The following is a 22,972-nucleotide window of genomic DNA, read 5'->3' on the forward strand; positions in this document are numbered from 1 at the left end:
TGAACAATAGCACACCAGGCCTCCCTGTCCATCACCAACTCCCGGAGTTTACCCAAACTCATATGCATTGAGTTGGTGATGCCATCCAACCATCTCATCCTCTGTCGTCCCCTTCACCTCCTGCCCTCAATCTTTCCCAGCCTCAGGGTCTTTTCAAATGAGTCAGCTGTTCGCATCAGGTGGCCAAAGTATTGAACTTTCATCTTCAACATCACTCCTTCCAATGAACACCCAGGACTGATCTCCTTTAGGATGGACTGGTTGGATCTCTTTGCAGTCCAAGGGACTCTCAAGAGTCTTCTCAAAAGCATCAATTCTTCGACCCTCAGCTTTCTTTATAGTCCAACTCTCACATCCATATATGACTACTGGAAAAACCATAGCCTTGACTAGATGGACCTTTGTTGGCAAAGTAATGTCTCTGCTTTTTAATATGCTGTCTAGGTTGGTCATAACTTTTCTTCCAAGGAGTAAGCGTCTTTTAATTTCATGGCTGCAGTCACCATCTGCAGTGATTTTGGAGCCCAGAAAAATAAAGTCAGCTGCTGTTTCCCCATCTATTTGCCATGAAGTGATGGGACCAGATGCCATGATTTTCGTTTTCTGAATGTTGAGCTTTAAGTCAACTTTTTCACTGTCCTCTTTCACTTTCATCAAGAGACTCTTTGCAATCTTGACTCCAGCTTGTGCTTCATCCAGCCCAGCATTTCTCATGATGTACTCTGCATATAAGTTAAATACGCAGGGTGACAATATACAGCCGTGATGTACTCCTTTTCCTATTTGGAACCAGTCTGTTGTTCCATGTCCAGTTCTAACTGTTGCTTCCTGACCTGCATACAGATTTCTCAAGAGGCAGGTCAGGTGGTCTGGTATTCCCATCTCTTTCAGAATTTTCCACAGTTGATTGTGATCCACACAGTCAAAGGCTTTGGCATAGTCAAGAAAGCAGAAATAGATGTGTTTCTAGAACTCTCTTGCTTTTTTGATGATCCAGCAGTTGTTAGCAATTTGATCTCTGGTTCCACTGCCTTTTCTAAAACCAGTTTGAACATCTGGAAGTTCACGGTTCACGTATTGCTGAAGCCTGGCTTGGAGAATTTTGAGCATTACTTTACTAGCTTATGAGATGAGTGCAATTGTGTGGTAGTTTGAGCATTCCTTGGCATTGCCTTTCTTTGGAATTGGAATGCAAACTGACCTTTTCCAGTCCTGTAGCCACTGCTGAGTTTTCCAAATTTGCTGACATAATAAGTGCAGCACTTTCACAGCATCATCTTTCAGGATTTGAAATAGCTCACCTGGAATTCCATCACCTCCACTAGCTTTGTAGTGATGCTTTCTAAGGCCCACTTGACTTCACATTTCAGGATGTCTGGCTCTAGGTGAGTGATCACACCATCATGGTTATCTGGGTCATAAAGATCTTTTTTGTATAGTTCTTCTGTGTATTCTTGCCACCTCTCCTTAATATCTTCTGCATGATACTATCTTTCCATTTCTTCGAATCCTCTTTAATATCTTGTATTAATGTTTTATAGTTCTCAACATATAATTCTTTCACCTGTTTAGTCAGGTTTATTCCTAGGTGTGTATGTGTGTGTGTGTATATATATATGCATACTTCTTTTCTGATATGTCATTGTTAGTGTAAAGAAATGCAGTCAATTTCTGAATGCTAATCTTTTATCCTGCTACTTTGCTGAATTCATTTATTAGAGCAGTAATTTTTGTGTAGAGTCCTTAGGACTTTCTATATATAATATCATGTCATCTGCATATAGTGACAATTTTACCTCTTCTCTTCCAATTTGGATACGTTTTATTTCTTTTTCTTGTCTGATTGCTGTGGCTAGGACTGCCAGTACTATGTTGAATAGACATGAAAGTGGGCATACTTGTCTTGTTCCAGATTTTATTGGAAAGGTTCTTAGCTTGTTACCATTGAGTATCATATTGGTTGTAAGTTTATCATAAATGGCTTTTATTATGTTGAGGTGTAGTCCCTCTTTACCCACTTTGGTGAGAGTTTTTATCATGAATTGATGTTGAATTTGTGAAAAACAATTTGTCAAATGCTTTTTCTGCATATATTGAGATGATCATGTGGTTTTTTACTTTTATAATGTGATGTATTACATTGATTGATTTGTGTATGTTGAACCATTCTTGTGAACTTGGGATCAATCCTACTTGGTCATGTTGGACCATGTTGGTATTGTTGGATTCAGTTTGCTAGTATTTTGTTGAGAATTTTTTCATCTATGTTCATCAAAGACCTTGGCCTGTAATTTTCTTTTTTGGTGGTATCTTTGCCTGATTTTATGGGTGTTATGGCTACATAGAATGTCTTTGTGAGTGCTCTCTAGTCTTCAGTGTTTGGGAAGAGCTTGAGAAGAATCACTGTAAGTTCTTTATTTGGTAGAACTCGCTTGTGAAGCTGTCTGGTCTTGGACTTTTGTAGCAAGTTTGTTTTAGAGTCTTTTTGGTCTATTTAAATTATCTGTTTCTTCTTGATTGGGTTTTGGTGGGCTGTATGTTTCTATAAAATTGTCCATTTCTTCTGGGTTATCAAATTTGTTGGCATAATATTCTCTTATGTTTTTTGTATTTCTGTGGTATTGGTTGAGATTTCTCCTTTTTCATTTTTTATTTTATTTGGGTTCTCTCTCTCTTCTTGGTGAGTCTGGCCAGAGACTTGTCAATTTTGTTTACCCTTTTTGATTTATTGATTTTTTTTCTGTTCTTTTTTTAATTTCTATTTTATTTTTTCCTCCCCATTGTTTATTATTTCCTCCTTCTGCTAACTTTAGGTTTTGTTTGTTCTTTTTTGTCTGGTTCTTGTTAAGTTGTTTAATTGAGATTTTTGAAGAAAGCCCATATTGCTATGAACTTCCCTCTAAGAACTGCTTTTGCAGCATCCCATCGATTTTGTGTAGCTGTGTTTTGTCATTTGTCTCAAGATATTTTTTAATTTCCTTTTTGATTTCTTTGTTGACCCCTTGTTTTCTTAGTAGCATGTTGTTTAGTCTCCATGTAATTGTTTTTTTCTTATTTTCCCTTGGTTGGCTTCTAGTTCATGTTGTTGTGGTCAAAGAAGATGCTTGAGATAATTTCTGTACTCTTAATTATTTGTGGTTAGTTTTGTGCCTTAGTATGTGGTCAGTCCTAGAGAATGTTCCATGTGCACTTGAAAAGAATGTGTATTGGGTTTGTGGGGAGATATAATGTCCTAAAAATATGTTTAGTCTAACTTCTACTGTATCATTTAGAATCTCTTGCTTTATTGATTTTCTGTCTAGAAGATCTGCCCATTGATGTGAGTGGGGTGTTAAAGTCTACTATTATTGCATTCTTATCAATTTCTCCCTTTGTGTCTGTTAGTATTTGTTTTACATATTTGAGTGCTCCTATATTAAGTGCATCTATGTTAATAAGTGTAAAATCCTCTTCTTGTATTGATCCTGTTATTGTTATATAGTCTTTCTTTATCTTTCTTTATAGTCTTAGCTTTAAAGTCTATTTTGTCTGATAATAGTTTTGTAACTCCTGCTTTCTTGTCATTTCTGTTTGCATGAAATATCTTTTTCCATCCTGTCACTTTAAACCTGTGTGTCCTTTGTCCGAAGGTGGGTCTCTTGTAGGCAGCATTTGTAGGCCCTTGTTTTTTTAATTTAGTCTACCATTCTGTGTCTTTTGATTGGAGCATTCAGTTCATTGGCATTTAAGGTAATTATTGATGCATATGTATTTATTCTCACTTTTAAACCTTGTTTCACAGTTGATTTTTTGTTTCTTCTTTGTTCCTTTCTCTTTTTTCTTTTTGTGGTTTGATTTCCTTTTATGCTTCTGTTCTCTTTAATTTTTGTGAATCTATTTTATATTTTTGATTTGTGGTTGTCCTGTTTATCAAGTATATTAACCCTTTCCTTTATCTGCTTATTTTAGATTGATAGTCATATAAGCTCAAACACATTCTGAAAAGAAAATCTGGTTTCTCTTTTTCTCCTCCCACACATTTTATGATGTTGACCCCCTTTTTTACATCTTCATGTCTATCTTTTTGCTATTGCTTGTGTTTATCATTGCTTCTACAAATAGGTTTTTTTTTTTCTTTTTGATCTGAATACTGGCTAATTTAAGTGATTTACTTTCCAATTGTGATTTCCCCCTTCCTGTATCTTTCTGCTTTTCTTCTCTAAAGACCTTCCAATATTTCTTTTAGTATTGCTGTATTCTTTTAGTTTTTGCTTGTCTGGGAAATTCTTTATTTCTCCTCCTATTCTAAATTATAATCTTGCTGGGTAGAGTATTCTAGGTTGCAGGTTTTTCCCTTTCAAGACTTTGAATATATTTTTCCACTTTCTGGCCTGCAGTGTTTCTGTGGAGAAATGATCTGATAGCCTTATGGGGGTTCCCTTGTAATTAACCTTTTTTTCTCTCTTGCTGCCTTTAGAATCCTCTATCTTTAATTTTTGCCATTGTTAATATAATATGTTTTAGTCTAGGTCTGTTTGGGTTTGTCTTATTTGGGACCTCTGTGCTTTCTGTAGCTGGACATCTGTTTCCTTCTTTAGGTTTGGGAAGTTTTCAGCCATGATTTCTTCAAACACATTTTCAATCCCCCTTTCTCTTTCTTCTCCCTCTAAATTCCTATTATGTGCAGAATAGCCCACTTTATGTTATCCCATAGGTCTCTTATAGTGCTTTCATTTTTTTTTTCCCATTTGGCTTTCTGTCTGCTCTTTTGATTGTTTCCGTTATTCTATCTTCCAGATCACTTATTTGATCTTCTGCATTATTCATTCCGCTGTTCAGTGCCTTTAGCTCAGCTTTTGTCTCAGAAAATTAATTATCTAATTGTTCTTGTCATCTCCTTATAGTTTCTAGGTCCTTTTTACAGCAATCGTCATTTCTTAATTCCTTAAGAAATTTAAGGATAGCTTAATTCCTTCAGTATTTTCGTTACTTCTTTTTTGAACCCAGTGTCTATTAGACTGAAGAAGTCTGCTTTATTGTGTGTTCCTACAGGGGAGTTCTCCTGGTCTTTAAAAACTTATTGACCAGAGACATACTACTATGTCTTTTGTTACCCGAACATCATTGACCAGAGATGTTTCAGTGTTCACTTACATAACAAATCACTGGCCACAGGCATTAGTTTTTGGGAAGATCCTCTGGTCAGTAACGTATTAACTGGGAGTGGTTCCTCTGCCTCTTCATTGTGCTTATATTTCTCTTACTCCATGAGTTTAGGAGAAACAGTTATCTTCTGTAGTCTCGGAGGGCTATTTATATGAGGGAGTATCCCTGCATAACTTGTGTGGGTTTTAATATATTTTTGGTGTGAGGACTGTTTTTGGTTTGGATGCTTGCCTTGCTTTTCCTCGGCATGTGCTGGCTGTTATCCCCTTGATACGGTGTGTAGATGCAGATGCGGGCCCTCCTCATGGAAGCAGGTTTGATTCCAGTAGACTTCCTTTCCCCTTTTTCTCCTTTCCCTTTCTTCCGCCCTCCTTCCAGAGTAGGATGGAAGGTGGAGAGGAACAGCTCCAGATTATGGCATGGACTAGACATCAGCGTGCCTTCAGCACATCCCAACACCAAGGAATTCAAATTCCACTCACAGCTGGAAAAATAGAGTTGTGAAAGGCTTTACCCAGCAAATTCCAGATTCTTGGTCCAACAGGCCATTCCAGTTTCTTGCTCCACACTCTTAGTAGGTAGATTGGTTACAAGGATGATGTCATCTGAACAAGCAGTCTTGGTAATAATATGTCAATGCTTTAATTAAGGGAAAGATAAAAATGAAACAGAAACTTAGGTTTCAGACTTAAGGAAGACATAGGGTTTTAAAATGGAAGTAAGTCTGGCCTGGCTTAGTTTTTCAGTAACTCAAAGAAAATTAAATATTTAAAGTTATCTTGTAATAACCTTTCCTGAAGGATAAAGTGCCATAAAAAAAGTTGAGTGCTGAAGAATTGATGCTTTTGAACTGTGGTGTTGGAGAAGACTCTTGAGAGTCCCTTGGACTGCAAGGAGACCCAACCAGTCCATCCTGAAGGAAATTAGTCCTGGATATTTGTTGGAAGGGCTAATGCTGAAGCTGAAGCTCCAATACTCTGGCCACCTGATGTGAAGAACTGGCTCACTGGAAAAAACCCTGATGCTGGGAAAGATTGAAGGCAGGAGGAAAAGTGGATTACAGAGGATGAAATGGTTGGATGGTATCACCAACTCGATGAGTTTGAGCAAGCTCTCAGAGTTGGTGATGGACAGGGAAGCCTGGCGTGCTGCAGTCAATGGGGTTGCAAAGAGTCAGACACAACTGAGTGACTGAACTGAGCTTAATGAAGTATGAAAGTGAAGTCACTCAGTTGTGTCCGACTCTTTGCGACCCCATGTACTGTAGCCCACCAGGCTCCTCCATCCATGGAATTCTCTGGGCAAGAATACTGGAGTGGGTTGCCATTTCCTTCTCCAGGGGATCTTCCTGACCCAGGGATCAAACCCAGGTCTCCTGCATTGCAGGCAGACGCTTTAACCTCTGAGCCACCAGGGAAGCCCAGTATAATATGTAAAAATACTAAATGACTATGCTGTACACATGAAACTAATATAATGTTATAAATCAGCTATACTTCAATAAAAATAAATAAATAGGCTAAAATTATTTTTGGAAAAGACCCTAATGTTGGGAAAGATTGAGGGCAGGAGAAGGTGGCGACAGAGGATGAGATAGTTGGATGGCATCATTGATACAATGGACCTGAATGTGAGCAAACTCCCGGAGGTAGTGAAGGACTGGGAAGCCTAACATGCTGTAGTCCATGAGGTTGCAGAGAGTTGGACATGACTTAGAAACTGAACAACAACAAAAATATTTTAAGTGGATATTTGCCCAGAGATATTTATCTCAGCTTTATTTATTTGAAGTATAGTTAATTTACAATGTTGTTACTTTCTAGTGTATAGCAAAATGATATATGTATATGTATACATGTTCAGTTGCATCTGACTCTTTGTGACCCCATAGTCTGCAGCCCTCAAGGCTTCTCTGTCTGTGGAAATTTCCAGGCAAGAATACTGAAGTGGGTTGCCATTTCCTTCTCTAGGGCATCTTCTCAACCAAAGGATCAAACCTGCATCTCCTGCATTGGCAGGAGGTTTCTTTACCACTGAGCCTCCTGGGAAGACCTTATGTGTGTGTGTGTGTGTGTGTGAGCGCACATGTGCACATGCAAATTCTTTTTAAGTTTCTTTTCCATTATATGTTTTTATAGGCCATTGACTATAGCTATCTGTGCTATACTATAGCACTTGTAGTTTATGTATTTATATATAGCAATATGTATCTGTTAATCCCAAGCTCCTAATTACCCTCCCCCCTACCCTTTCCCTTTTGGTAACCGTAAGTTTGTTTTCTATCAACATTATTTCTAATAGCAAGAAATGGGAAGTTGTTTCAATATGAAACTATAAGGAAATGGCAAACTAAATTGATACATACTCACTTCAGAATAGTATGCAGCCATTAAAAATTTTTTTCTTCCAATTTTTAATGGCATGAGGAATAACTCATGGTGAAAAGTCTAGATGCAAAGTTGTTTAAATGCTTTGATCTCAATTTTATAATGAAAAAATAATACTTGCATAAAATTATGGGATGGAAATATATCAACATGTTAAGAATTAATCATCCTATATTAATGTTCTCTGCAAGCTGCTTAGCTTGTCATAAACACAGTTTTTTTCTTCTATAAGCTAGGGTTAAAAATACCTCCTCCAGCAACAATGAGGCTGAAGTGATAAAGCCTATGTGTAAATTGCCTTACAAACTGTATGACATAATTTCATCCATTGTTTGGTGGTATCTGTAAGCAGTGGTGGTGGTAGAACTCACTGCTAGGAAATAATTATATATTCTTTACCATTTTAATAAGAGTTTTATGATAGTAAATGTTTGATTCTTCTCCCATTTCCATTTCTTGGTATTAAACATGAAGATAGACAAAGGAAATTGCTTTAAAAGCATCATTTCCAGATTCAGGACAAATCAGAGTTGAAAGACAAACTTTTTCTTTTCAGTCCCTCTCCTAGTGAAATGGTGGATCAGGTATTATCAATAGAAAATACACTGTGTAAAACCCTCCAACATGTTAAAAATCGTTATGCATTTTAACTCAACAGACCTGGATTTAAAAATCAGGAAATAAAACTTTCTCTGCTGAACTCAAAAGCTGTACTTCATATATGGTTTAAAACCTTAGTAATACTGAAAGAAACAATTGTTGGAGTTAAATGCGCTTTTGAAAAATGTCCCATATACAGCAATGAATTGAACCTCAAAACTCTCTGCACAGATGCCAATGTATGCACAAATATTTTAAAATCTTGTTTAGCATGACACAGGCCATTTCTCTAGAATTTGGCTTGAGAATGAAAATATAATGCTCATGGGACTTCCTTGGTGGTCCAGTGGCCAAGACTCTAAGCTCCCAATTCAGGGGACCCAGGTTCAATCCCTGATCAGAGAACTAGATCCCATGTGCTGCAACTCAGACCTGGTGTAGCCAAATAAACAAGTAAATAATATCAATAATAATGTTCATAAAACACCCCAAATATATGTGCCTTGTTGCTTTTTGGAGTACTTACTCAATGATTAAATACCAACTAAAAAGTCTTAGATTTGTATATTTGTTATGATTCACAGAACCCATTCCTACAAATGTGCCTGTTGGAGCTGGCAGCTCTCAAGCTGCTAGCCTCTCAAGTCTGATTTAGGACAGGTAGTGCTCTCATAGGACCAAGAAGAAATCCTAGGTTCTAATCAACTATTTAATCTATTTGAGCCTTTGTTTTCTCATCTGTGAAATGGGGGTGGACATAAAAATAGTACCTACCCCATAAGGAACTTACAATGAAATAAGGTTACATTCATATAAAGACTTTAGTACATAACAAGCTCTCGAACATGAGATGTTATTACTAAAATAATGAATGCATTTTCCACTATTCCAAGCCCAAGTGTTTCAGACAAAACCCAGACAGAATGCATGGGTGAATACTCAGGGGAGATGGAGTTTGTGGCTTGAATTTTGGATATCTGTCATTGAATAATGTGCCTTTTCTAGTTTATTTGCTTATTTTTTAGTTATTCTTAAGCCCATCTTTGAGAAGATGGTGCTTGGGGATGTTGAAGGACTTTTTATTGTTTTGAAGATGTTTTTCTTCCCCGTGTCACAAATGACAGTTTTTTCTATAAAGTCAAAAAGAAATTGTCAAACCTCAGCAATGGAAAAAGAAAGACACTGTCTACCTATATCCTTGCATGAAAGCTACTCCTTGACATAGGCTGAGCAGGGTGCCAGGAGCCAGTTGGACGAGGCTGAACCATGGCCCTCAGCAGACGGACAAAGTGATGTCAGGTCCCCTGCCTGTCTTCCCCGCCACCCCTTCTATCAGCTGCTTGGAATCCAAATGTCTGCCTTGTTTTTCATTGATGACTTGGCTTGAGAGTCTTGGAGCAGTTACTGCTAGAGCTGGCAGCTCTCTTTGAGAACACAGGAAAAGGAGAGCGAGGTGGAAATGGGGACAAAACCCAGCCCAGCACACAGGATGCCCATGCAGGGGGCTGCGGTAGAGTCTTTTCTGTAGTCTTCCTGTGGCCTCTTGTTCCTTTGAATTCTTGCTATGGCAGAAAACACCACAAAGCCCCTGAAACTTGTAGCTCGGGAATGCCTCTGAGGTGTCCAAAGAAAAGAAGTGTCACAGTTTTCCAGCCTCGTGCATGTGGCTGGATGGGTAACCTGTTTCGGTGCATCACACCTCAGGATCTGCTCAAATTTTTCCTTTCAGTGCTGCTGGGTTTGAACCTCATCACTTCATTCTCGCTTTATTCATGTACTATAGTACTTACTACTGAAAAAAAGCCATGTGTAAGTGGACCTGTGCAGTTCAAACCCATGTTATTCAAGGGTTGACTGTACTTCATAAATGCTGGATGCTATTATCTGATTTTTTTTGCGTTTATTCTAAATTTATGGGATGTATTTAAAGGATGTGTCTATTCTGGTGCTCCGCAAGTTCACAGAAATGTTGAAACTTTGAACGATGTTAAAAAAAAATTGATCAATGAAACATTTCAAGTACCACCTGCTGAGAGTACTAAACAATTTCAGTTTTGTTTACAAAGAAAACATGAGTCTAAAGAGTGACTTAATTTCTTATTCTTAGAAAAATGGCAGGATGGTGTTGGATGTTTGGTAGTTCCCTTCTTTCCCTCTGTCCCTGGGGATAAAATCATAGGTTCTGGACCTCAGTTTGATCAGTCAAGACATTTTAGAAATGAAATGATTTAGGACCAAGTAGACTGTGGGCTGTAGAAATGGAGAGCTGGAAAATGTTGTACAGGTTTCTGCCCTTAAGCCTCCTCCCAGGGTGAAGGGTCATCTCCCTGGCAGGGTAGGGACACAGCTCTGTCACCTCAAGCAAGGATTCTCTTCCACTGTCCTCATCCCTGGTCCCCATTCACTGTCCCTGCCAAGTGTCCTCTGAAGGTGTTGTGTTTCTATTTGTTGCTTGATAATGAGTAAAAAGTATTCCAAAACCTCCCTCCTTTATGTTCTCCCTGGTTGCAAAGGAAGGAGGGAGTGGTCCCCCCCTCACCCCCCACCCAGCCCCTGCCATTCCATATATGATAAACACACCTAAGTGTGTTCCTCCATCATGGAAGGGGAGTCTTGGTGGGGAGGAAGGGAGGGGCTCTGTGTGGCTGCCGCTGAATGTTATGCCTCTGGGGGTGGTGAGGAACCATGCTGGGACAGCCATTTCCCACAGAAAGAGCGCTTTCCCCACCGCTCTATCTCTGGCTCCCTTGCCCCACCCCAGCCATGTCAGTCTAGTACAGGGATCCCCAACCTCCCATATCTAATGCCTCATGATCCGAGGTGGAGCTAATGTACTAATACTAGAAATAAAATGTACGATAAATGTAATGCACTTGAATCATCCCCAAACCATCCCCCCTCCCCACCACCTTCCATGGAAAAATTGTCTTCCACGAAATTGCTTCCTGGTGCCAAAAAGGTAGGAGGCTGCTGCTGTAGCGCAGCACTTTGTCTCCTCGGCCCCTGAACGAGGCCCCTCAATGGCACCTGCCAAGGCCGCTGTATACGGGTTAACTGCATGCGGGCACCTGGGCAACGGGATATGTGAGGGTAAAATCCAGCTTAGAGTTCTGCTCACTAAGCTGTGAGCTGTGGTGCAGGGCTGGGTCTGCCTAAAGGAAGGGGCATCTTTTTCCAATTTGCGCAGAGTGCTAGGGCTGGCCCTGGTGATACCTAATCCAAGCCCTCCTCTTATCAGCCTCTGGGTTGCTACTGAATTCTTTAGAGATTGTCTTCCATGATTACCACCTCCAGGATCTCCAGGGAGCTGTAAAATGCTCAAGAAAGGATGTGGGGCCACATTGATTGCCAGGGACCAGGAAGGAGGTGGTTCCTTATTTCATTCGCTGCACTGGGTGCCCTCTGTGGACAGGCATGGTGCTGGGTGCTGGGAATGTACTACTATTAATACATCTGGCCATAGACATGGGCCTGCCTTCAAGACCCACGAACAGAGAAGTGCAGCATCCGACATGCTCGAGGGGCAGGGACACTTCCCTAAAGGAGGTGGACCTGAGCAGGGTCTTCCAGGGTGCCTAGGCGCTGACTGCGTCCTCCTCTCTGGAGTAGTAGCTATTGTGCCAATGGAACCATGACCGGAATTGCTGTGCTGAGCTAAGGTCCACTTGGAGAAGCCCAGCAAGTCTGCAGCATGTCTGCCTCTTTCACTAGGCTCCTTACACTGGAGAGAAAGTAGCTTTGCAAATTTTAAAGAGAAAATTCGTCATTTGCAAAAGAGGACAATGCCAATCATTCTCTTTTTCCTTGGGGGTTATATTCCAGGTTTTTAAATGATTATGTTCCAAGTTAGTGGCCCCAGCAAGCTTTTTAGCCCCCTGCTTTGTGACACCATGCTAAGTTTGTTTCCTTTTTTTTCCCCTCCTCTCAGATACTTACTGGAGCAAGACTTCCCAGGCATGAGGATCGGGCCAGAGCCCACCACCGACTCCTTCATCGCTGTGATGTATGGGGAAACCGAGGGGAACACCCCAGGGAATGCTTTAGTCGTGGACCCCAAAAAGCCCTTTCGAAAGCTTAGTCGCTTTGGAAATGCTTTCCTCAATCGGTAAGGACCGGCAGACCGCCATCTCTGGACCCATTGTTTAAAGCTGTTCTTTGAATCTTTGCCAATTATGTGTAAAAGTTCAAAACCAGAAAAACAGAGTATGTGTGTTCTGAAAAAAAGAAGTTATAAGAAAATACGCTTATCACATATAAATATTGGGGAGATTCTCTTAGGAAGTGATCATTTATACCTACTCTAGGTGGCTTCAGAGGACAGAGCTAAGGCCTAGGATTGGACATTACAGGGCCACACGGTATAAGGAACAAATTTCTAATAATCTGAACCTCACAGGAAAGGATCAGGTTGCCTTGTGGGGTAGTGAGCTCCCCGTGATGGCCACATTACATGGTGGCTGGATGGCTAACTCTCAGGCATTGTGTGCCAGGACCTCCTACACAGAGAACTAAGCCCAGAGGGCCACCAAAGTTCTCCCGACACCCAGATTTAATCTTGGTTATTCCAGGACCAGTCACCGCACCTCTCTGGGTGTCCCTTTGGCTTCTCAGTCCCGTGCTTTGAGCTGCATCCTCATTCATTAGAGCCAGGCGGGAGAAACAGAGGCAGGACAGCCAAACTTTACATCTGTTGCATGGTCGCTATTTCACAGAGGTGAGGTCGTAGGATAGCTGAGGCCCTGCCTGGACTGCAGCAGAGTTGTATTTGTACTGCCTTTCTCCAGAGTTCCCAAGACGCAGTGAGGTCCAGGGCAGAGGACAAGCCCGCGGGTTCTCTTGGACACGGCTCTGCACTTTCAGGCACCCCCTGCTCCTGCCTCCCCCTCCTTCTTCCTTTTTGTCACTCCTAGCCTATTTTTTAAAAAACCCGTTTCTCTCTCTCCTTCGAGTTCCCCTCACTCCCCCATTTTCCTCTTTTATGAGTCTACCGCATGAGTCTCTTTGGTTGCAGGGAGTGAGCTATGGGAGGTTCAGAACCAGGGAGTGGTCTTCCAAACGCCTTTAGGGAGACATGGAAGTAGAGATGGCAGATGAAAGACTTGAAACTACATTTCTGCTTTTTAGATTAAAAAAAAAAAAGGAACAGATCCTCCCAGCTGACAGCTGTTCTCCCAGAGGCTGAGAGTTGCGCCTGATTGCACAACTCCAGGGAGTGCCGTTCACAAGGACCATGAGATGAAGGACGTGCCGGAGTGCTGTGCAGTGGCTCCGCCAAGAGCGGCCCAGGCAACCTCCACAGGTGCCCTCTGTGGAAACTCAGCTCTCTAGGGATCGGTACTCTCCCCTAAGAGCTAATTTATGCTCCCAGAGCAAATCAAAGAAGGCGTCCAAGTGGCAGCAGGAGAACTCCGCAGCAGGATGAATAGAAATATACAGATGATGTAGATGGAGTCACAGAGAAATTCCGTCTGACGGTCCAGTGTCCGTCTGACACTGTCCAAATGACTTTTTCCAGCTTCAGAGTTTCTCCTCTAGAAGAAACATGCTTCTCAACTCCAGAGCAATCTTGCTTGCACCACCGTGTCTCCTTGTAGGAGAAGTAGGGCTTGAGCCCTGGAGGGTGAACCCCAGGGGTCTCTCAGGACAAGTGGACCACAGCTGCAGGGGAGTGGGACAAGAAGCTCCCCCAGCAGGGCCTCCCAGGGGCCGATGTCCCGGGGCAGGCAACAGCCAGCCTTCCTGTCCCAGAACTGGCCCTGGAAGATTCCAGAGGCCCCGGCAAGTGCAGGGCAAAGGATCCTTCTCCATGAAAGTCTACCTGGAGTCCCTTGCTTCCATTACTACTGTCCTTAGTCTTACTCTCTTTTTGCCTGTCAAAGGCTTAAGAAAGAAAGAAGCTGCCACCTTTTTCAAATTCCCATTTTATAAAGTCTCTGTTCCCCAGGGAAAAACAAGGGAGAATGGCTGTTGGCTTTATTTTGGCAGATGACTTACTTCCCTAACATTTATTTTTTTCTCAAATCACAAGCGTACAACAGATGAGTGTGGAAAAGAAGCTTCCAGGAAAGATTCTGAATGGCAAGATCAGAATTTAAAATTTACTGAAAATAATCCACCCATCAAGTGTTAATTGAATTCGGAATACACAGAAAAGGAATAGCAAATAGTTATATGGCATTTACTATCTGTCTAAACTTTACTGGAGAATTAGCTCTAAATTCTCACAAAACCCCTGTGACATAGGTGCGACTGTTTTCCCCAATGTAGAGAGAAGGAATTGAGACAGAGGCCCACTTAGCTTCCACCGGGCCACTCAACTGATAAGTGGCAGTTCTGGGGATTGGAACCCAGGCCGTCTGGCCGAGGCCTGCTAGTGACCACTGTGCTCAGCAGCCAAATGGGAGGACCTTGATCTGAGAATCACTGTCTTCTCTCTGTCTAACATTCAAGGCTGTCCTTTATGTAGCCCACCAGCAATGATAAAGATTATAATAATTATGTCCCAAATTTGTTGTTCAGTCACCAAGTTGTGTCCGACTCTTTGCAACCCCCTGGACTGCAACACACCAGGCTTTCCTGTCCTTCACTATTTCTCAGAGTTTGCTCAGACTCATGTCCATTGAGTCGGTGATGCTATCCAACCATCTCATCCTCTGTTGCCCCCTTCTCCTCCTGCCCTCAATCTTTCCCAGCACTGAGGTCTTTTCCAGTCAATTGGTTCTTTGCATCAGGTGGCCAAAGTAGTGGAGCTTCAGCATCAGTCCTTCCAGTGAATATTCAGGGACCTAAATCACTGATTAATAATTTCACATACACCTTCTTTACATGGCTAATAAAACGGATGATACTAGGGCCATTTTACAGATGAGAAAACTGAGAGTAAAGAAGTAAAATGACTTGCTCAAGAAAAGGCAGAGACAGGGCTAGAACTCAGGTTCCCTGTTCCCTTTTATCTACCACCCTGCAGCTCACAAAACACCAGCAAAGAAGAGTTTCTGTCCTTCCAGCCTCCTGATGGCCATGTATACATGAGGCTCACATGTCAGGGATGTGTGTGTATGCTCAGCCACTCAGTTGTGTCCAACTCTGGACTGTAACCCACCAGGCACTTCTGTTCATGGGATTGTCCCAGCAAGAATATTGGAGTGGATTGCCGTTTCCTCCAGGGGCTCTTCCTGAACCAGGGATCGAACCCGAGTCTCCTGCATCTCTTGCATTGGCAGGCAGATTCTTTACCACTGAGTTTGAGAAAGCTGTCATGGATGTACCACCTGGAAATTAACAGTGTATTTAAGAGTAGGTAGCCTGATTAAGTTGTGTGTATACATGACAGTGCTACTATTTCTCCCAGGACTGGCACAAAGAAGAGAGTCACTTAGTATGGTGTACTCAGATTGTATACGTAGTTATAGCATCCCTTTGGGAACAGCAGCAGGCTTAGCTCTAAAGGCAGGCAAACTTATTTTTATTTAGCATACTTTATGAGAACTAGGTCAAAAACCAGACTTCACAGGAAATAGAATGGATTGTCTGCTATGAAGAACTTTCACCCCCTACTTCATTGAGCAACCACTGATTCCTCCACCCTCACAGGATAGGTCTCATTATTCTGGCCCTCCCATTACAGGGCTTGGGCATCTGCCCCTTGGGGCATCTTTAAAAGAGTTTGGTTCTTTGTAAGATGGTACCAGCCTGGAAGCATTAAGCAAACCAGTGGAGCTGAGCCTCAATCTCTAATGGTGGTTTCTAGGAAAGTTTTCAGTGGACTCCTGAGAAATGAAGACAAATTCCCCCAAAGACAGTTTTGAATTATAGAAATTTCATACTTGAATGGATTCCCAGGTGGTACAGTGGTAGAGTCCACTTGCAGTGCAGGAGACACAGGAGTCGAGGGTTCTGTCCCTGGGTCAGGAAGATCCCTTGGAAGAGGAGATGGCAACCCACTCTAGTATTCTTGCCTGGAGAATCCCACAGAGGAGCCCAGTGGGCTATAGTCCATGGGGTCGCCAAGAGTCGGACGCAGCTGAGCACAAGCACACATACTTGAACAATAAAGAGAAGCTGCAACTAGAACAGAGAATTCTAAAATACCTTAGTGAGACATCCTGAGACGGCACCATTCTGCTTTACTTTAGAAGAAAATTCCGCAGGCAAGCGTGTCTCGGAGTTGCTCCAAGGGCGCATGGTTCTTTAGGTTTCAGAGTCTGTTGTCAGGGTAGTTCCGCATCACAGAGGAGAGGGACGCCCCAGCAGCTCACTGAGGGCACGAGTCCCAGGAGACACTGGTACACTTTGGTTAGCTGAGAAAGCGCAGGAGCTGGCAGGTTGGCCTCTGACCTTCCTTCCTACATTTGGATTAGTTATTTTATTTTCCGTCAATCTACTTTTCAGAAAATGGTGGTTGTTGGTTGTTGTTTTTTTTTTAAATCCAGATAGCTACAGGGATCATTTTCTGTTTAGGAGCTAGTGTACTTTTAAACTGTCACCTTCCACAGAAGAAGTTCTTAATCTCATTTACTTCTCCTGTTTCTCTTTCTAAAATAACTCATCATTGGCCCTAGGGATTGAAATTTTGAAACTTCCTTCTAAGTTGAAGGAATCTGAACAGTACTTCCAGTGCTCCTGTTTTTTTAGCCAGGCCTGATATGGGTGACGGTGTGATCAAAACACAAAAGACAGCCACTGTCTTGAATTTGCCAAATGGTTTAGCAATAATAGAACACGTATGTGTATTTTTGTACTTCTATTCTGTTGGTTACCTCTATGCTTGTGATTAAGTGAGACTTCATTAAATGGACTTTTTAAAGGCTATGAATATTGCATGTATGGATGTGAGTTGGACTGTGAAGAAAGCTGAGCACCGAAGAATTGATGCTTTTGAACTGTGGTGTTGGAGAAGACTCTTGAGAGTCCCATGGACTGCAAGGAGATCCAACCAGTCCATTCTAAAGGAGATCAGTCCTGGGTGTTCTTTGGAAGGAATGAGGCTAAAGCTGAAACTGCAGTACTTTGGCCACCTCATGCGAAGAGTTGACTCATTGAAAAAGACTCTGATGCTGGGAGGGATTGGGGGCAGGAGGAGAAGGGGACGACAGAGGATGAGATGGCTGGATGGCATCACTGACTCGATGGACGTGAGTCTGAGTGATGGACAAGGAGGCCTGGCGTGTTACAATTCACGGGGTCGCAAAGAGTCGGACACGACTGAGCTACTGAACTGAATATTGCACAGTCACTTAGTACTGCTGGGAATTTTTTTAAAAAGCTGACTTAATACAAGTAAGCAGCATTGGTCCAGATACATGCTGACTCCACCAGATAATTTAGCTGCAGAGATTAAGGAAAATAGGCTATTGCCAAGAATCACTCTTGATTCACTAGCAAAACTGTGTTGTTTTTTTTAAGCTGAGAGAGTAACTGGTTTGGGGGGCGGGGTTATTTTGTTTCGGGTGGTGTGCTTTTCTCTAATAAACTCCCTGAAGCCCATCCTATTAGCCTTTATCTTCAGGATTTGCGATGGCTCCTGCGTCATTAAGCCATTGTTCTTTATCAGCAGCTGCCAACACAGCCCTGGTCCTGTCATCCCAGAAAACCAGTTTTTCCCCTTGTGGTGGTTGGGAGAGGGAGATCTGATTTAGAAAAGGTCGTGTGGAGGTTGAGCTGCATGGGATTGCCAATGTTCAACCCTCTTTCACTTGCAGAAGTGGTAATTCCATAAGACTCGATCAAAGGGGTAACCACAGGCTTTTCACAGTCTGGGTCTGAAATGAAATTCCTCCCAGGCAGTGGAAGTTTAGATCAGGCGTTTGTGGTAGGACTGTGTAATAGTAATTTCTGCAGGTTAGTTGTCAGAGTCTTCTTGGACACTGGGTGCTATTCACTGTGCCAGTTTAGGAAGTATTTCATCTCTCTGATTTTCCTCTAATCAGTAAAGTGAGCCTGGGCAGGAACAGTGTCATACTCTCTTCCATGGTGAACTTAGGTGAACCTAAAGGACTGCCTGGGAGTCCTCAGGCCAACAGAGTTGCTCAGACCTGACTGAGGTCACAGGGTGAGTGAGAAAGAAGAGGTTAAGAACTGGGTCTTCTGCCTCCCAGCCACTGCTGCACCCTCCACTAGTAAAGTGAGGGCAAGTCCCACACAAGGGGCCCCTTTGGTAGAGTTCCAGGGCTGTGGCACATTGCTTCTCTGTTCTCGGATGTTGCCCTCTGCGTGATAAAAGATACACAGTGGTGACTCAAATGCACGAAATGGCAATAGCAGCCTAACTGCCAGGTCTACATCCTAGCTCTGTCAGCTACCAGCTATGTGACTTGGCAAGTTATGGCATGTGACCCCTCTGTGCCCCTGCTGGGGAGGAAGAAATTTTCTTCTACCCTTCTAAGTTCATCTGGCTGGTCTAAGAATTAAGTTGACTTAAGACAGGTTAACAGGAGAAACCCAAACAAAACTTTAATTATGTACATACATGAGAGAGACCCAGGAAAACGGAGTAACTCCCCCAAATGGCTGAAGCTCTTCCCTTTCTAAATACCATCTCCAGTTAAAGACAGGATGTTGGAGGCAGTGGTTTGAAATCTCAAGGGAAGAGGAAGGCAGTTGACATGGAACTAGAAAAACAAATGTTTGGTAAACAAATGTTTGCTGGCCTGTGCAGAGACAATGGGACACAGTGAGGAGTTCTAATAAATGAAACTGTGCAGGGTTCCTATCGCCTCACCTCGTTGATACTATATTTATCTCTGGTGACAGCTCCCTTCCTGGAACAGATCCTCTTTCTGCTTTCCCTAGGCAGTTAGAAGGGAGGTCAAAGATGCTTCCTGAGTTTGGGGTGGGGAGCTTAAAAAGAATTAGTCCAAATTATTCTTCATGCCAGTGAGACACATTTTTGGGGTGGCCGCATTTGCCCCCTTTTACCCTAGCCTTGTCCTTTGTAAAATGGAGATGTACAGCCCCACTGCTGAGGTTGTGGCCAGGATTGAGTGAGTTAATGTGAGTTCATGGAAAGTACTCAGGACAGTGCCTGGCACACAGTAAGTGGTCAGTGATGTTTGTGCCTTTTGATGACTGCTGCGACTACTGGGTATCGCTGCACTGGAAATGGAATCGCTATTAAGCTACTGCCTGACTCTTTTAAAATGTTGATCGCTGGATTGGAATGTTAGTGTTTGGAGGCAACTTTTAAGAACCAGAATCCCCTTTCTGTGCTGTCTTACTGTGTGGCCAGACTCTTAGCCCCTGGCCTGAGACTTTAGAGCTGGGCCATTCCTTTTCGCACCCCGTCTCTACTACCACTCAGCCTTCCTTGGTTGAATGGGTGACAGGGAATGGGGGTCCTGTGTAGGTTTGATCCCTTCCTTCTCTCCTTTTATCAGAAAATAAAATAGACCAGCCCTGGATGAGGGACATACTTGATAAAGCTTATGTGAGGCTCCTGGGCTTAACAGCCACATGTCTGCATGTTTCACGTGAAATGTACAAGGCAAGGCAAGTCCCGAAGAAGTAGGAAATCCATCCCGGGACAGCAAATCTTGCTTGGAAACATTTCAGGAGACACATATCAGTGGGAAAGGCCTGGCCCAAGGCTGACTGTATTATACCTGATAAATAACCCACGTTTCACCTTCCTTTAAGACCAGATTGCTCTAGTAGCATTGCATTAGGGTTTGTTTTTTCTGATTATAGTATAACTATTTAAGAAAACATGAGTGTGGTTCTAACCCTTAGAGTGTGGGCCGTGCTCCCACACTGAGGGTCTTGAAAGCTAATTTGTGCTCTGTGCTCCTTTGCCTACCTCCCCAAGGTGCCCCCCGAGTGCATACTGGGCAGGGCTGTGCAAAGTTCAGCTTTGCACATTCAGCCCTCATCACCCTGTTTGGGGTGCCCCTGGAAAGCGCCCTCCTCTTCCTCTTCCCCTTCCTCTTCGTTTCCACCCCCTTTCATCTGCAGTCATCATTCCTGGCCCCGGGTCTGCTTTCTTATACGTTGTGTGGTGATGTCACCACACCTGACTGTCGTGTTTTGTGGATCACACATTTTGGCTCTGCTGTTGCATCAGGAGGCATGGGAGTTGTTGAAGCTTTGTCTCTTTGCACTGCACAGAGGGAGTGGTGGTTTATAAATTTTGAATCCCTCTGTTAATTTCACACGAGAATCCAGGGCTTTTGTGTTTTGGAAAAATTGATATTTAGTGTGAGCTTGTGGTCTGGGAAAAAGGTTAGCCTCTCACAGAAGTACTTTATGTGAAAGAGTTTTACGTATGTGCAGTGTTCACAGCATCACCGGGTATCTTGAGCCATCTGGTAAACAGGCTGGGACTATGATAAGAGACCAGATTACCCGCAAGAAATTCGGTCTACCGCAGATACGCTCAGAATGTTTCTACCCGAGTTCTAGAGACACAAATATGGCATTTTTTTCTCTGTGAACTTACAGAGAAGTTAGTGATCCTGGTGCACTTTACTCTCACAGATCTGTCTGGGTGTTGGACAGTAGGGTTTATAAAAGTGGAGGGACAGGAGAAAATCAGAAATGAGGGGCTTCTCATAAGTGAACTTGACCCCTTAATTTTTTTTAATATTATGAAGTTTTTATTTTAGGGGTTGAGTTCAACTCAACTGACGTCAGAAATATTAGGCTGCAGCCCTCAGCCAGCCACTCATTAGAGGCGTGGCCTCGCATGTCATAACTGCACCGTGCTTCAACTTTTCCAGTTATAAAATGATCTTAGTCATCATTCTGACATCTTCCTGGGCTGACTTGAAAAAGTGGGAAAGAATGTCTGAGAAACTTGTCCTGAGCACCTTCAGCAAAAGTTCGCTTGCTGTGTCAGTGATCCCATCTCATGCTCAGGGCTCCTGACCCTGAGCTGTGAGGGGGCTGTGCTGTCCACACTTGCGCTGGGGAGGCTGGGCAGGCCCCCCTCTCGTGCATTCCCAGCATGTTTACATGCTGAGTAATCCCACCAGTTCCACTGAATGGAAGAATTGAGTTTTCCCCGAGGATTTTCAAGCCTTCTGCCTACACAGACGCTGAAGTTAGCCATTTACAATACAGGAAAAGGAGAGACACTCCACAGTTTCTGGCTTAAAACATACACAATTCCTAACAGAGATCCCCCTGGGTTTCCTGGGGTGGAAGTAACAGAACATGTCCCTCTGGTGCTCTGGAGTTACACAGTGTCAAAGCTAAGAGCCTCTCCAGCCCCTGGCAAGTGTCTCCATTTACACATGATGAAACTGAGGCCCAGTTCCTTGGGGAAGCCCTTGCCCAGGGTCCAGGCAGGTTATTGGCCTGATCCCAGGTCTGCTGACTCTCAGGCTGTGGTTTTCCTGCCACTTCACTCTGTTTCCAAGGTCAACACCAGGGCAGCTGACTTGGAAGCATGGCAGAGGGATTGGGATGAGAAGGAAGAAGTGGTATCAGGGAGGTGATGGACAATGAAGACAACTTGGAGATGCTTGGCCAGGGCCCTGCTCACACCTGCTCTTTTGTCTACTCTTAGGATACCAAAGCACCTGGAGGATTTGGGATGTTGCCCATAGGAGCTTGCCACACCCTGAACCTGGAGCCATAGCATGGTCCCTGGGGCACCAGTGAAAATAGGCCCTTGTATCTCTGCTGGCACATTGGGGAATGGGCACAGGCTGGACAGGGCTCAGGATACTCCAACCAAGTGCATCAGTGCCCCTGAAGGAAGCATGGGATTCCCTGGAAGGAGAAGCCCAGGACGCTTGTCTGAAGTGCAGCATAGAGGAGAGACAGGTGGGGCTGAGGGACTTTGCCATCACACTGACTCCAAAGATGTCGGTAGCCAGGAGAGGCCAAGGAGCTATGAGATTAGAGCAATCTGCAATGAACAGGCTCTGATCCCAACTTTGATCCCTTTCTTCCAGATTTATGTGCTCCCAGCTGCCCAATGAGGTCCTGAAGAGCATCAGCATAATCGACAGCCCCGGCATCCTGTCTGGAGAGAAACAGCGCATTAGCCGAGGTCAGTGCCTTCCCCGCCCATCCAAGTGCCCCCACCCCCCGCCCCCAGGGCTGGCGGAGTCTCTCTGTGATGTCAACAGAGGATTTTTGCCCCTGTTTAATTCCTTTAAATATTGTCGTCTGCTGTTAGTACCTGCCTCACATAAATCTTCAGACTTTAAGAGGGGGCCTGTCATTTGCTGACCACTCACTTGGACATGTGACAAGAAATAAAGGTGGCCAACCAGTCACCACAAGGGAGAGAGCCCTCCCTGCTGCTCTTCTTCCCCAGGATACTGGCACATATTCTACCCCAGTTGCCTCTGCAGCAGCCTTCCATTGAAGGAGGTTTTATTGGTATTAGTATGTATTTGGTGCCAGATGCTGTAATGCACACTGGGGATGTGGAAAAAACAGATGCAGTTTCTGGCCTGCAGAATCTTGTCTTCTAATGAGGAAGATGGATATTATTTATTTTATCACAGAAATAAATAGGAAACAAGAGCTGGGATCATCATTCTATGATGGGAACTGTCTGTCAGGGTGTAAGGGGGATATCTGGCCTTGGGTTGCTGGGAAAGGCTCTCCAGAGGAGGTGACATTGGAGCTGGAACCCAGAGGATGAATTGGAATTACCTAAGGGAAGCTCTGGGCTTCCCAGGCGGTGCTAGTGGTAAACCTGCCTGCCAGTGCAGGAGACATAAGAGACATGGGTTCGATCTGTGGGTTGGAAAGATCCCCTGGAGGAGGGCATGGCAACCTACTCCAGTATTCTTGCCTGGAGAATCCTGTGGACAGAGGAGCCTGGTGCACTACAGTCCATAGGGTCACAAAGAGTCAGACACAACTAAAGTGACTTGGCATGTACA

The 22,972-nt window shown here is 43.4% G+C and overlaps 1 protein-coding gene across 1 annotated transcript in view; it reads left to right on the forward strand.

Annotated features, from left to right (window-relative positions):
* Window positions 1–22,972, forward strand: part of EHD4 (EH domain containing 4) — an 84,435-nt gene that overhangs the window by 9,230 nt on the left and 52,233 nt on the right. The window contains exons 2-3 of the mRNA XM_068964008.1: window positions 12,061–12,237; window positions 22,028–22,125. Coding sequence (XP_068820109.1) covers window positions 12,061–12,237; window positions 22,028–22,125 — 275 coding nt within the window. The remainder of the gene's footprint in view (window positions 1–12,060; window positions 12,238–22,027; window positions 22,126–22,972) is intronic.

This window comes from Capricornis sumatraensis, chromosome 2, assembly GCF_032405125.1.
Source record: "Capricornis sumatraensis isolate serow.1 chromosome 2, serow.2, whole genome shotgun sequence".
NCBI lineage: Eukaryota > Metazoa > Chordata > Mammalia > Artiodactyla > Bovidae > Capricornis > Capricornis sumatraensis.